We start from the raw sequence: 13,911 nt of genomic DNA on the forward strand, positions 1-13,911 counted from the left end.
GTTGAATGCTGAAGTGAGGCAGTCTGAATTCAACCCTGACTGAGAAGAGTGTAGCACTGATGAGTCTGAGTCTAGCCCTGGCAGATAAGGGTTTAATGTTTGTGTTTAGCCCTGACTGAGAACAGTTTAACACAGATGGAATACTGGGAAGGTTGACAGGAGGAGTGGGTACTTAGGTGAAGATTTCCATTTGGGCCAGAAAAGGGGATAGATCTTCCAGCGAGAGAATTTTCCGATCCAGTTGAAACAGGGAGATAACTCTGAAGACTGGAGAGAACCATGGTCTGGTGTGTTTAGAAACTGTCTTTTAAATCCTGAGGACTCGGTTAAAATTCAAGAGTACTGGGGTGTTAAATGAAGGCATCTGGGTACTGAACGAAGCATCCCTGGCCTTCTGGAAACAAAAAAAGCCAAATATGCTCAAGAAAGTATACCAGAGTGTTTGGGAAATACTGAGACAAAACCCTCTTACCTTAAAGATTCTAAGCCACTGTGAGAAGCTTAAGAAACTCTCAACTCCTTGAAACATATGAACTGTGGTTTGTGCCTGTACTGATTTACCTCAGAGTTCTATATCGACTTACCTTAGAAATTTAACTCCTGATTTCACCTGACCTTTCCCCTTCTCACCAAATAAAATATTTTTGTTATTTTCAAACTTTAAAAAAAAGTTGAGTGCCATTTCAGTGGTTTAAGTTAAAGGGGGATCTCAATCCTTGCCTCAGATTCCAGGGCTGAGCTAGCAGCAAAATATACCGTGACAGAATGTGATAGCCATAGTTCTTCAGAGAAGAAAAGAAAAAAGTCAGAAAGGAAAGGGAAACCTTGCCTCTGAGAAAGTGAAGTGAGCGAGAACTCTATATGCTGAGCTTCAGGCACTAGGTAAAAGTAACTTCATCTGCCTATGTTGTTTATAGGTGATTTTCTACTGGTACTGCCAATTCAGTCATTTTTTTTTAAAATGGCAATTTAAAAATTATAACGTTCCTACTTCACTGTGTAATTAACTCCCTTGGACATTTCTTTAAACTGAAAAATAGAGTATAAACAAAATAAATTGCACAATTTTATTAAAAGACACCAGTGGATGATAGCAGCAAATGACTGTTCACCCCGAAAGACAAAAGAAATATTTTAGAGTAAGTTTCACCCAAACTCTGAACAGTACCAGTCAACCAGAAACAGAATGTTGTCACAAAACTGACTCCTAATCCAAGGGGGCATGAAACAAGTTCAGTGTTTTAGGCACAAGACTCCCTCTTTCCAAACAGTAATCTGTCATCCCAGGCAAATCTGGACAAGGACGCATCTGAAACTTGCAACAAATTCAAACAGGTTCCTACTCATTGCACCCTTATACGAGCACCTTTTTTAATAAAGGAAACCTCTGTGATTTGGTGTGCAGAGTATTAGCAAATCAGAATTCCCAAGGCACTAGAAGTTAGGATTATACTACAAAGTAGAAACAAATCAAACATTAATTCAAAATTAGTAGAAGCTGACAGGATCTAGCTTTCTGTAGGCATATAAAGCCTACAATTTCACTGTTCACATTAGACACTCAGGTGAGATGTTCATATTTCATACCTGAGTGACACCATGTTTCCGAGCTCTGCTGGTAAACTGCGGATTTTATTAGAGGACAGGTCCAAATACACTAGATTGTGAAGCTTGGCAATGTCTGAAGGAATACGGGATAAGGAGTTGTCACTGAGATGCAATGCTGTCAAGTGGGTCAGTGACCACAAGGATGAACTTAGGCTTCTTACTTTCCCTGGAAAACAAATAGGAATACAGATAATTTTGGAATATTCTGTTGGAATTCCAACAGAATACAGCATGGAGGATATGGAGATCGTAAGGCAGCAAAACTAACCCTGTGTGCCACTCTCCACTGTGTAAGGTTTTGGACACATACCCACACTAGATCCATGAGGGCAGGTGAAGTAAAATCAAGTTTTAAGGCCAACTGACAAACTATTAACCAGTCCTCAGGTCCAAATGGCATGTATCCAAGAGTTCTTAAGAAACTTATATACGAAGACATGGATTTTCTATCAAAAATACACAGCTTGTCACTAAAACTGGCCTCTTTATCAGATGACTGGAAGCTAAATATTATACTAACACATTTTTTTAAAAAAGATACAGAAAATGAGCAAGGAAGTTAAAGAGCAATGCTTGTTCTAGGTATATCCAGGGAATGTACCATTAACATTAAGAGCATTAAACACAAAACCTGTGGCCATGTTATCCACATTTTGCTCTGCTTAGAAACAGAGGAGCCCTTGTGGAATTAAATAAAGTACAGATCTTTAAAATATCTATACCCCACCTTATTTACTTCAGCTCAAGGCAGCTGCAACAAAAAAGCAACACTAGTTGTGAGGACACCAAAACAACACAACAATCCACAGATGAGATAAAATACATAGCTAAAATTCAAAATTGGCACATTCTGTACGTTTGCCACCAAGCAAGAACACTTACTTCAAGATTAAAAATATTCCAGATGTAAGCATAAGAGTTATTGTGCTTACATCTGGAATATTTTGACCTATCTTAATAACAACGAGTTGTCCCTCAATTTTGGTCTTCTCTAGATCTTGGAAGCAACATTTATGGTCAGTCCAGGGAAACCCTATTGAACAGGTTAAAACTACCAAATATCTGGGGATTAATTTTTCCTACAATGGGAGCTGGGCAACCCATCGCAAGTGCGCTCTAACAGTGGCAAGAACTAGTGCCTTGGCTATTGTCCGTTTTTTTTATCTGAAAGGGAACCGATATGTCCCCATGGCCCTAAGAGCTTTCAATGCGAAATCTAGCCCCCAACTCTTATATGGTGCTCCCATATGGATCAGCGCCTTCGATCACACCACCAAAGGCCTACAATCCCTTTTTTTGAGGAAAATACTGGGATTACCAAACTGTGTTCCTTATGCTGCAATTTGCATGGAAACTGGACTGTTGTTGCTGGAAACTCGCGCCTGGCTTTTGACCTTTAAATTTTGGCTGCGCCTTTTATTTAACTCTGATCAGAACTCTTTCACCTTTTTGATGCTGATGGACCATCATGCATCCAAATGGTTGACCCTGATCCAAAAGAAAATTACATCCATAGGAATTTCCTTGGATGCATTTTATCTATCCTCTGCTCCTGCGGTATTCCAATCCATCAAACACAGATTACTAGATATCCAGTTGCAACATCTAACTGAGGCAGCTCAGAAAACCTGCTCCCCAAGCTATTTGGGTTTATCCCTGACTCCTGGGTTTTTAGCTCCCTAATTCCTCTTTTTAACGGATCCTCACCAAAGAAGAGCTTTCATGCTGGCCAGATTTAATGCACTACCATTGGCCATCCTCTCCAGAAGATACCACAGAATCCCCCGCAATCTTAGACGATGCCCTTGTAGCCAAGGAGTCATCGAAACGGTCTCTCATGTTCTTTTGGACTGCCCTTTCTATAGCAGTCCACGAGCAAGATACTTAGATGCTCTGCTCTTTGACCATCAAGGCCTCTCTGTCAATGCTAAAGTTCGCTTTTTACTCTACGGGAAACACAACTTTGTCACCACTCACGTGGCTTGCTTTTTACAGGTTGCGATCCAAATCAGAGAGGCTTTTACTCATGTATAGCCCACAGCTATTTTATGTCATTTAACTTTTGCTGGTTTTTCTAAGGTTTTACTATATTTTATAGTGTTACTGTCGGTTTTAAAGTATACTGTACTCTTATATCAATGCCAATAAAGGTCTACTACTACTACTACTACATAAGAGTTATTAGGAGGGTTTCCCCATGAGATGAAAAGTGAATATCCGTGACTTTTGTTTTGATGCCCTATATATGTCATAATTCTGTATGTCATAGCTCCATCTAGCCCTACCTCCTGTGCAGGTTACTTTGTGTACACACATTCCAGCAGAGAAGCCGCAGGAAGCTTAAATGGATACACTGGAAGAGCACCCACACTGCAAGTGGACCCTAACAGACTCTAAACAAGGGTGTCAAACATGCAGCCCCGGGGGCCGAATCAGGCCCTCTGAGGGCTCCTATCAGGCTCCCGAGCAACTGGCTGCCATCTGCTTCCTTCTCTCTCTCTCGCTTCATTCTGCGTAACAGCTTGCTTTTCAAGGCTTGCTCAGAGCAATGTCTATGTTTTCTCCATTGGCTGAGGCTTCTCCCTTGCGAAGGGGGGGAGGCAAAGCTTGCTTTGCCAGGCTCTCTCAATCATACAGCAGCACTACTGAGCCAAGACTCTCTTCCTTCTGTTGGCTGAGGCTCCTCTGCTTCCTGGCCCCCTAGGATAGGAAGGAAATACTGGACAATTCCTTTGTCCAGTTCCCTGGATCCCATGGGAGAGATACAAAGAAAGCACCTTTAAGACCGAGTGCTAATGTTTTAAACATATTTTATTTTAAGGTTTTTTTAAAAAAAATCTTTAATTGTGTTTGTCTGTGTCCTTTATAAAGTTTATATCCTTGTTACCTAATCTTAAAGAGGTATACACACAGACCGGCCTGACATGGCTCGGCCCAACAAGGTCTCATTTATGTCAGATCTGGCCCTCATAATAAATGAGTTTGACACCCCTGCTCTAGAACCACCTAAACAAACGTAAGGAACATTACTACAGGGCTCTACTGGGAATTCTCTATCTGCAGGCAATGCACTCACAGTGAATTAGATCATACACACACCTTACACAACACAAAACTATTGCTGCATAGTTCACCTCAAAAGTCAGATCCCATCCCCACCCCCAATCTCAGGTTGATTGCTCCACATTACAGAGTCTGAAATTTATGTGAAAATGCAAGATCTGTTCTTCAACCATGATGCTTTTCCAGGACATTTGATATGTCCTTGGTCACAAAATAAGTATTAAGCAAGTCTGCTGAAACGAAGTACCTATAGCTCCAGTCAGTGTCTGGACAGAAGGCCTCCAGGGAATCTTGACCCCCACAAAGGAAGAAAAGTGAAAATAGCTGCAATAAATAAATCTCGTATTTTAAGCAAAAATCAAATTTAAAAATCTTTTTTAAAAATCCATTGTATCCTATAGAACATGTTTTCCTCCACGTACCAGTTATTTCCAACTCTGCCCAGTGTGATTTTTTCCCATTGGCTGCTTCTTCTGAGGACATAATTGTGTACATCCTCCGTGGATCAGGTGGATCGTACTTTTCTTTGGGCATTCCTGTCAGCAATAAAGAAAAAAAATGTTACCAAAGCAAATATAACTTCTGTTATAAAGACAAAAAACCAACCCCCCTTCTCACAGGTTGGAAGTAACGTACCAAGTCATATTCTGCTAAGGCAATTGTTATTGCTATTTCCACCTCAATGAAACATCATTTTCATCTTACTATTTGTTTCAGCATCCACAAAACCTCTTACAAATGAATACTTATAACACCAAAACATGTAATAAGTTAAAAAAATAAAGATCACCTAATGCTAAAAACACAGAAATACTGTGAGTGGCCCTAACACAAGTAATCCCAAAATCTTTGTGACACACACACAAAAATCATAATCAGGTATAAATATGATTCTAGGTTTTGCATAGCACTTAACCTGCTACTGGCACTAAATAAGCGATTATCAGTATTATCCTGATGTGTAAAAACAAGGTAATTTAGAAATAAACAGTTTATTAAACTGTTTCTTAGAATGCCTACACAAGTATTTTTACTTCATATTGTATCTTCAGAGTTAAGGCTACCATGCTGGCCACAATGCACAGAAATGTCTACATTTATTGCTTACAAAGATGTACAGCTGCTTGAGTTCTCTATCTTAGTTTTGGTATTAATTATAATCCTGCACGATTTGTGACCCATGAAGGCAAACATAGCCTATTAGCTGATTATTGTGCCATTAGGGTTTCAAAAACTAGCTGGTTTTGAAACTTGGGCTAGGTTGTCACCAATATGTAGATGACACTGACTTAGCTTCAACCTGCACTTCCAGCTGATCCCAGGGAGGTGGTAGAAATTGAAGCAGAGCTTAGAGGCAGTTTTGGAGAAGATGCAGGCTAATACACCAAGACTTAACCGCCACAAGACACAATTGCTGCTGGAGAGCAGAAGTACTGATTCAGGATGTAAGGTATTGTTTATAGGAGAAGCCATATTGGATCAGGCCAATGGCCTGTCCAGTCCAACACACTGTGCCACACAGTGGCCAAAACACAGGTGCCGTCAGGAGGCTACCAGCAAGACCAGAAGTCCTCCCCACTGTTATGCCCCAAGCACCAAGAATACACCACTGCCCCAGACATGGTATTCCATTATTATGTTGTGGCTGATAAACATGGAGCAGAGGTCCATCAGTGGCTATCTAATCCCCTCATGAAGCTGCCTATAAGCTATTCTGGGTAGGTTGCACAAGCTTGGAAGGAACAGGTGCTCCTGGATAAGCAGGTGGCAGCCATGGCCAGGAGTGACTTCTACCAGCTTTGACTGGTTAGCCAATTGCAGCCTTTCCTAAGCATAAAAGATCTGGTCGCTGTGTTGCATGCCCTGGTTACATATAAAGTAGACTACTGCAATGTCCTGTGTATGGGGCTAGCCTTTAAAAGTGTTTGGAAACTTCAATTGGTGCAGAATGCTGCAGCCACGATGTTGACTAGAGTGGATCACAAGGACTATATCAGTCCAGTTTTGGTCATCTACACTAGCTCCCAACCTGTTTCCAGGTAGGGATGTGCATTCGGCTCGGCCGTGCCAAAAATACAGCCGAATCAACGCTGATTCGGCTGTATTCGGCATTGCCTGCAGCCGAAAGCCATTGCCGCCCATTATGCGGCTCCCGAACGCAGCCGCCGTATTCTTCCGAACCTCTATTCGGAAGAATACGGTACGGCTGTCAAAAGGCAGCTTGTACTGTACTTCAATAGAAAAGAAAGGCGGGAAGTGGCTTTTGCAGCCTCAATGGAGCTGCTTGCTTAGCTTCCCGCCTCTCCTATAGCCTCCCTGGGAACAGGGAGGGGGGGGAGGGGGAAGAGGAGCCCCAGCAGCTGTTGTTGTGTGCTGTGTAGCTGATGGCCCAGCCATCAGCTACATTGTTATTTTGATCTTTTGCTTACTTGGGTACCCAAGTAAGCAATGTTATCTGGCCAATCTGAGAGAGCAGTGCTATTTTTTGAAATTGCTCTCTGTAGGGCCAGAGAACCTTTTTAAGGAGTCTTCCTGCTGGACTCCTCCTCATTGCTGTGTTGGTGTATGTGGTGTGGGTTGGTGTGAGAGAGATTGTGCTGCTGGTGGTGGCTGGCCCTTCCTTGGCTTAAAGCTCCTGCCTGCTGCTCTCTCACTGCCTTACCAAGCTCCCTGGACTCAGAGAAGACAAGGTAAGACAGTTTTGGGGTTCTTGTTTTAGTTTTTGTTGGTAAAAGGACTAGAGTCCCTTTACTTGTTCAGATTTGGGTGGGTGAGTGCTGGGTGGGTAGGGTAGCCTATTTGGGGTTGAGGTTAGGTTCTGCAGCTGGGGGGGGCCTGGGGTGGGGTGGTTTTGCTAATTTGCCCATATCTTAATTTAGTGAGAGGACTTTTTAAAGTGCAGTGTCCTTTTACTTCTCCTGATTTGGGTGGCTTGGATTTCTTGGGGTTAGGGTGAAGGGGGTTTTTTTTGGGGGGGGAGTTCCGGTATTATTAAAAGTTGAGTTTTTTACTGTTTCATTGTTTGATTTGTTGCTGTTGTGTTGTGTTGCTGCTGTGTTACTTTTATCTTCAGGTTATTGGGGGGGGGGTGCTGTTTGGCCTAATTTTCATTGTTTTGTCCCTCTTTTCTGGTTCTGGTTTTAGGGGTGGGGGTGTTGTTGTTGACTGATTTGGCCTGAGTTTTCTTATTGGTGAAAGGCCACTTTTTAAAATCTTGAGTTGGTTTGCTTGGCCTCTTGTGATTCTTTGGTTTTGTTTTGGTTTTTTAAAATTACCTCTGGTTGGTGTGGGGGTTGGCGAGGGTGTGTGTGGGCTGGGTCACTTTGGGGCAGTGTTGTTTGGGGCAGGGCTGGAGAGCTGGCACCTGTAGATTGTGTTGTTTGGGGCAGGGAAGCTGGCACCTGGGTGAGAGACCCAGAGGCAGCAGGCTTTTTGTGGTTTGCCAGCTCTCCCCGTGTTGTTTGGGGCAGGGCTGGAGAGCTGGCATCTGGGTTTGCTGCAGCCAGGTCTGCAGAGCAGACCTTGAGCAGATTGTGTTTTGTACTGCCACGACGTTGGTGGCAACTGGGTTTTTATTGGTGCCAGGCCTGCAGGGTTCATAGATTAGATAGAGGGATGTAGTGCATTTGGGGCCTATAGAGATTCTCTGGTGTGAAGTTAGGTTTGGCTTTGGGTGCCCCAGGAATTGGACCCCCTGGTCCAATTTTTTTTTGGCCTTGTGGGTTTTGTGTGGGACAGTCCCCTGAAGCTGCACAGCAGTTTGGGGGGCTCTCCTTAAAACCTCCTGCTCCCCAGAGCCACTTTTCCCACGACAATTGCAGTGAGGAAGTGGCTCTAATTGGTTTTTTCTCACCATTGGGAGCAGTGTTCCTTTTGGGGTGCCCACAGATGGGTGCTGTCTTTTGGGGCCAGGGGGGTTGCATGCTGGGGAGTCCCCTGAAGCTGCCCTGCAAATTTGGGGGCTCTCCCTCAAACCCCCTCCCCTCCAGGCGGCTTCAATTATACCCTATTTGCCATTGATTTCAATGGCCCATAGGGTATAATGATGGAATAGGGGCACCCTCTTTGGGTGCCCCTGGAATGGGACCCCCTGGCCCAATCTTTTTGGGACTTGGGGGGTTTGGAGGGGAGAGTCCCCTGCAGGTCCCCTGCAAATTTGGGGGCTCTCCCTCAAACCCTCCGCCCTCCAGGCGGCTTCAAATATACCCTATTTGCCATTGATTTCAATGGCCCATAGGGTATAATAGGGCCGTATATTCGGAAATAGCCGCGCATTACCGTATATGCGGCTATTCCGAATACGGCATTCAGAAGTACAGGGGGAATCCGAATTTTTTTTCCCCGTGTACTTCCGAATCCGTGTATTTCCGATTTTTTTTTCTTTGCACATCCCTATTTCCAGGCACAACTGAAGGTGCTGGTGATGACCTTTAAAGCCCTAAAGAAAGTTACTCTCCATTGACTGAATTCCTCTGTCTATGAAAATGCTCCACTGGATTCAAGCCAGTACCTGAAGTCTAAGTGATCCTCAGAGTTAGCCCCTATAGCATGTTGCAAAAGCATAATATCTTATGTACACAGTAATTCAAACACATGAAGATATGGATTTTTTGTAAAAAAGACAACTCCAGAAGCTATATGAATTTTCATTTTCTTCATTTCATTAAGGGATGAAACCTCAAATGCCTAGCTAAATCAGCCATTTTCTTATATATTCCACAGCAAAGAAAATATTATCATTTGTATAATCAAATCACCTCTTTTTATCTATTATAAAAACTGATCTTGAGAGTCTTCATGTAGCAATATATCCTTTTTTCCAGATATTACAAAATGGTGTGTATCATCAAAATACCAATTGAAAGATAAAGCAGCTAATTTCCAACTGCTCCTGACAATTAGTTCTGTGTCCTGCTACCAAAATTAGTTTATTTTCTTTTTTTAAATTATACTGTAAACCAGTATTGAGATAACTTACTGCAACTTCCATATAGGGTATTTTTTCTTGTAAAATACAGTAATAAGCCCCCAAGAGCAGCTCTTATTTATTGAAAAGGCAGGTTTTCCTCAAAGTTTTACTATCAATACAAATGGTTCTCTTTTTAAAAAAAGGAATATTTGCTGTGCAATATCAGGTTGGGAACACATAACAGCCTCATCTACAACGCTTCAGAACGTAACAACAGCAGAGCTACAGATAATGCAAAAAAGTGTACATGCTAGTTTCTAGAATTTGTATTTAATGCCTGTTACTCCCCAATATATTTATATTAGTTTGGCTTCAGCCAGTTGTAGTTTTTTGCAGTCTTGCCAAATTTTACTCTTTACTGCTGCTCTCATCCCACATGGCTTCTCTCCACGTAAGAGATCCCGTGATCCCCAGCCTAGCCTCTTTCAGTGATTAAAATGAATCCCTTCTCACTTTTTCACCAGCAATAAAGCTGGTGGAACCTAACACATTGCAACAAGTCTTCAATATTGCATTTCAATGGGAAATGTCTAAAATTGACCACTATTTCTTCTTGTAGATTAGAAAAAGCCCAACCCTGTGGAATCAAATGCACCTTTCAGTTTTGCAAGTATTCCTAGCTTCTAATTTATAATTTTAATACTTTCTGTCCAGAATATATCAACAGCCTTCTCCACAACTATTCTAAAGCATTGTCTTTGTAATACTAAATGCCACTGAGGAAGGTCTAGCTTGGCATCACCATTTATTTGACAGAATTTATTTGAGAAAAGAGGCATTATGTAAAAACTAGGAATAAAGTCTGTTGTGGGGAAAAAAACACAATGGGCTCTAGAAAGAAGTTCTGGACGAGTGCCCCCCATGCTTACTTTCTTACCACCCCACCCCAACTTTCCACCCCCACCTCCATCCTAATACCACCCACCCCCCAACCACCTCTTGCTCTCAACAACCCCCACACCCTTGGCATTCTCTCACTCCACCTTGTGTGTGTCCCCATGTCTGTGGTGGCTGAAAACTCTGAAAAAGGCCCAGAATAGAGATAAGGAAGAATAATTACAGGGGGTGGGAATGATGACAGTCACACAGACGCTGAAGCTCAGCATTCCTTTTGTTTGCGGTGCATTTCTGCTGCCTTTTTCTGTCATATTCAGCCTTGTGGTGTTTTGCATCAGCATGAGCTTGTGGCATAATCCGGGGCATTTTGCCTAGCTTGGTTGTGTTATAGTATACCATAGACTATGTGCCTCGAGGTGGCTGTTTTCTGTAGGGGAACTTATCTGATTCAGTTTTCCATCTCCTCCCTGCCCCCCACAGCCTCTACCTAGGAAAAGGACAGTCCTTCTCCATAGTGGAGACTAAAAGCAGGAAGGAAGCAACCTCAGCTGGGTATAATGACACAGAGTCCACCCTGCAAAGCAGCCATTTTCTCCAGAGGAGGTGACCTCTGCCATCTGGAGAGCTGTTGTAATTCTGAGTGATCTTCAGTCCTCACCTGCAGATTGGCAGCAATGGTTCCCCAGGAGGAAATTGTCAGTTTGGAGATTATGGCATCGTACTTGTCTCAAAGTTCCACCTCTCCTCAAACCCCACCCTCTCCAGGCTTCACCCTTCAAATATCCATGAATTTCCCAACCTGGAGTTGGCAACCCTATCTCCTCCTCAGCCAACCATCCTGGCGTGAGGCTGAGGAGAAGAGGGAGAGAGGGAGTAACAGAAAAGACAGTAAATGTGGGACAGCCATGCCCTCTGAGGAAATGCTCCCAGCGGTGCTAGACCTTGCTGCCTAGTCACATTATGGTGGTGGTTCCCAGGCTATTTTGGTGGCCTTCGGAGGCTGCATGTGCCGGGAGGCCGTTGATGGGGCAGCACAGGTCTGTTGCCAGCAGTGGACATGATGTCTTTTGTCAGACTGCAGTAGGCCTTTCTGAGGCCAGTTGACAGCGAAGACACAGAGAACCATTGGAGATGTGTCTGTCTATGAGGTAAGACTGTTCTGGCAGTTTGTTCAACATTCCCAGGCCTGCAGTAGGTGGGGGCAGTGGAGTCAGCCAATAGGAGGCTAGAGACAGTGACAGACTGTTCATGAGCCTATAGTTCATGTAGGAAAATTCCAACCTATGAGGGGGTGCTCAATTTTGCTACCACCACAAGAGAATTATGTATAAAGGATTGCAGGAACAAACTTAAAAAATACTTGTCTGGCCTTTACCTAAAAAGACAATTGTAGCTACATAGGATTCTACAGTCATGCTTCCATAACAATAAGTTGCATGAAGCACCCTGCAATACAGTCTGTTAAAAAGTCACTAATAACTGATGTACTTGTCTCAAAATAATTAACTTACTTTCATACTACTTGGGAAATATGAATGTTCACATGTAATCTACAATACCCTAATATAAGAAGCCCCAAACCAGAACAGTCAGGACACAGGATATAAGCTAATTCTTCAGCACCATGGAAGTAAATACATGAGACAACACAGAAACACCACTGTCCCATCACATACAGCAGGGGTGGTCAATGGTAGCTCTCCAGATGTTTTTTGCCTACAACTCCCATTAGCTCCAGCCACTGGCCATGCTGGCTGGGGCTGATGGGAGTTGTAGGCAAAAAACATCTGGAGAGCTACCGCTGGCCACCCCTGACATACAGGATGGGATAATTTTCAGCTGGCAAACTATGTGACTCAAGATATCCATTTCAGCGCATGGTATTTGTTTTACGTTGTTTAATATTTAATATTCATGCATAAGTTTACTTCACAAAAAACCTGCAGAATTCAACAATTTCACATTTCAGAGAGCTCTGAGAGAGAGCAGAGGAGAAGTGCTACAAGGGTGAGGTTTGGCTTTCTAAGCAGCTGGGGAAGTTGCTGAGAATTTCTGAGTTTGTGTGACTGCTGAAAATTCTGACTTTGTGGTTGCTGGAGAACTGTGGTATGTTTGGTTTGAGTGGGCAGAAGGTGATTGTTGCTGATTGATTAGGAGTGGCTGTGTTCCCCACCCTCTTTGCATTATTAAGCTGTGCCTTGCCAGAGAGCTAAAGGGCTCTTGGCCTGTGGCTTTTAGCCTGGGGGCTCTGTAAGGACCAGGAACCCAGATCCCTATTTCCTTGTGTTCCCAATAAGGTAAGTAGACCCTCCAGAAGGAGAGCCACATAAACAAACAGGATTCAAAAGAGGACTGTATATTTTTGAAAAAAGCTATCATGAAGGTAGAATGCTAGCCGGGGCGGGGTGGGGGGTGGCATTTCCAGTGTTTTGCACTGAGTGTCACATGTAGACTATCTGCCCACACGACAAAAGTCTTGGGTGTGTGCTCGATACAAGGAGCTCCTGGTACTCAGGGGACGAGTTCGTATCCTTGAGGCCGAGGTGACTGACCTGGAGAAGCAGAGACAGTCAGTTAGGCACTCGGATAAGACTCTCGGGGACGTATTAGATGAGTCCCACTCTGAACGTGGCAGCCCCATTGCTGCCAGAGAGCATGAGGGTCGAGAAGGAACAGGGCACTGGGCTGAGGATAAGGGAAATGCACCCTCAGTAGGGACCTCTTCTTCAGTTGGTGAGCAGGTATACTTTCGTGCCAAGGAACCATCCCTGGGCAGGGAGAGAGGGGGGGTCTTGGTAGTAGGTGATTCGATCCTTAGGCAAGTAGACAGCTGGGTGGCAAAACCACATACTGACCGTATGCTGACTTGCCTGCCTGGTGTGAAGCTAGTGGACATTACGTGTGCTGCAGATAGGCTGATAGACAGTGCTGGGGAGGAGCCAGTGGTCGTGGTCCATATTGGCACCAACGATGTGGGGAAATGCACTTGTGAGGTCCTGGAGGAAAAATTTAGGCTGCTAGGCAGGAGACTTAAGGCCAGGACCTCCAAGGTAGCCTTCTCAGAAGTGCTACCTGTTCCACATGCAGGGCTGGAGAGACACGCACAAATTAGAAGTCTCAATGTGTGGATGAGATGATGGTGTAGGGAGGAAGGGTTTAAGTTTGTTAGGCACTGGGATGCTTTCTGGAACAAGCGGGAGCTGTACAAAAGAGACGGTCTCCACTTGTCCCCAGATAGAACCAAGCTGCTGGCGCTTAAAATCAAAAAGGGGGCAGAGCAGTTTTTAAACTACATCTTGGGGGAAAGCCGACAGGAGATGAAATGTCTCTGGTTCGGGAGGATTCATCTCAAAGAGATGAAGGGTTAGCTGTTACTTTTCTACCAGGTAATGGGTCAGAGTGGTCCACTGAGATGGTGACAAACAGTATGGGCT

General features: G+C 43.8%; 1 protein-coding gene across 6 annotated transcripts in view; it reads right to left on the reverse strand.

Moving 5' to 3' along the window:
* The window catches only part of CNOT6 (CCR4-NOT transcription complex subunit 6), a 60,055-nt gene that overhangs the window by 25,030 nt on the left and 21,114 nt on the right, over positions 1 to 13,911 (reverse strand). For 5 of the 6 annotated variants that reach the window (XM_060240372.1, XM_060240374.1, XM_060240371.1 and 2 more), the window contains 2 exons: positions 5,094 to 5,207; positions 1,588 to 1,774 (listed from right to left, as the gene is read on the reverse strand). In XM_060240372.1, coding sequence (XP_060096355.1) covers positions 1,588 to 1,774; positions 5,094 to 5,205 — 299 coding nt within the window. In that variant the 5' untranslated portion in view covers positions 5,206 to 5,207. The remainder of the gene's footprint in view (positions 1 to 1,587; positions 1,775 to 5,093; positions 5,208 to 13,911) is intronic. The other variant, XM_060240375.1, reaches the window with a different exon arrangement.

This window comes from Heteronotia binoei, chromosome 5 (genome assembly GCF_032191835.1).
Source record: "Heteronotia binoei isolate CCM8104 ecotype False Entrance Well chromosome 5, APGP_CSIRO_Hbin_v1, whole genome shotgun sequence".
NCBI lineage: Eukaryota > Metazoa > Chordata > Lepidosauria > Squamata > Gekkonidae > Heteronotia > Heteronotia binoei.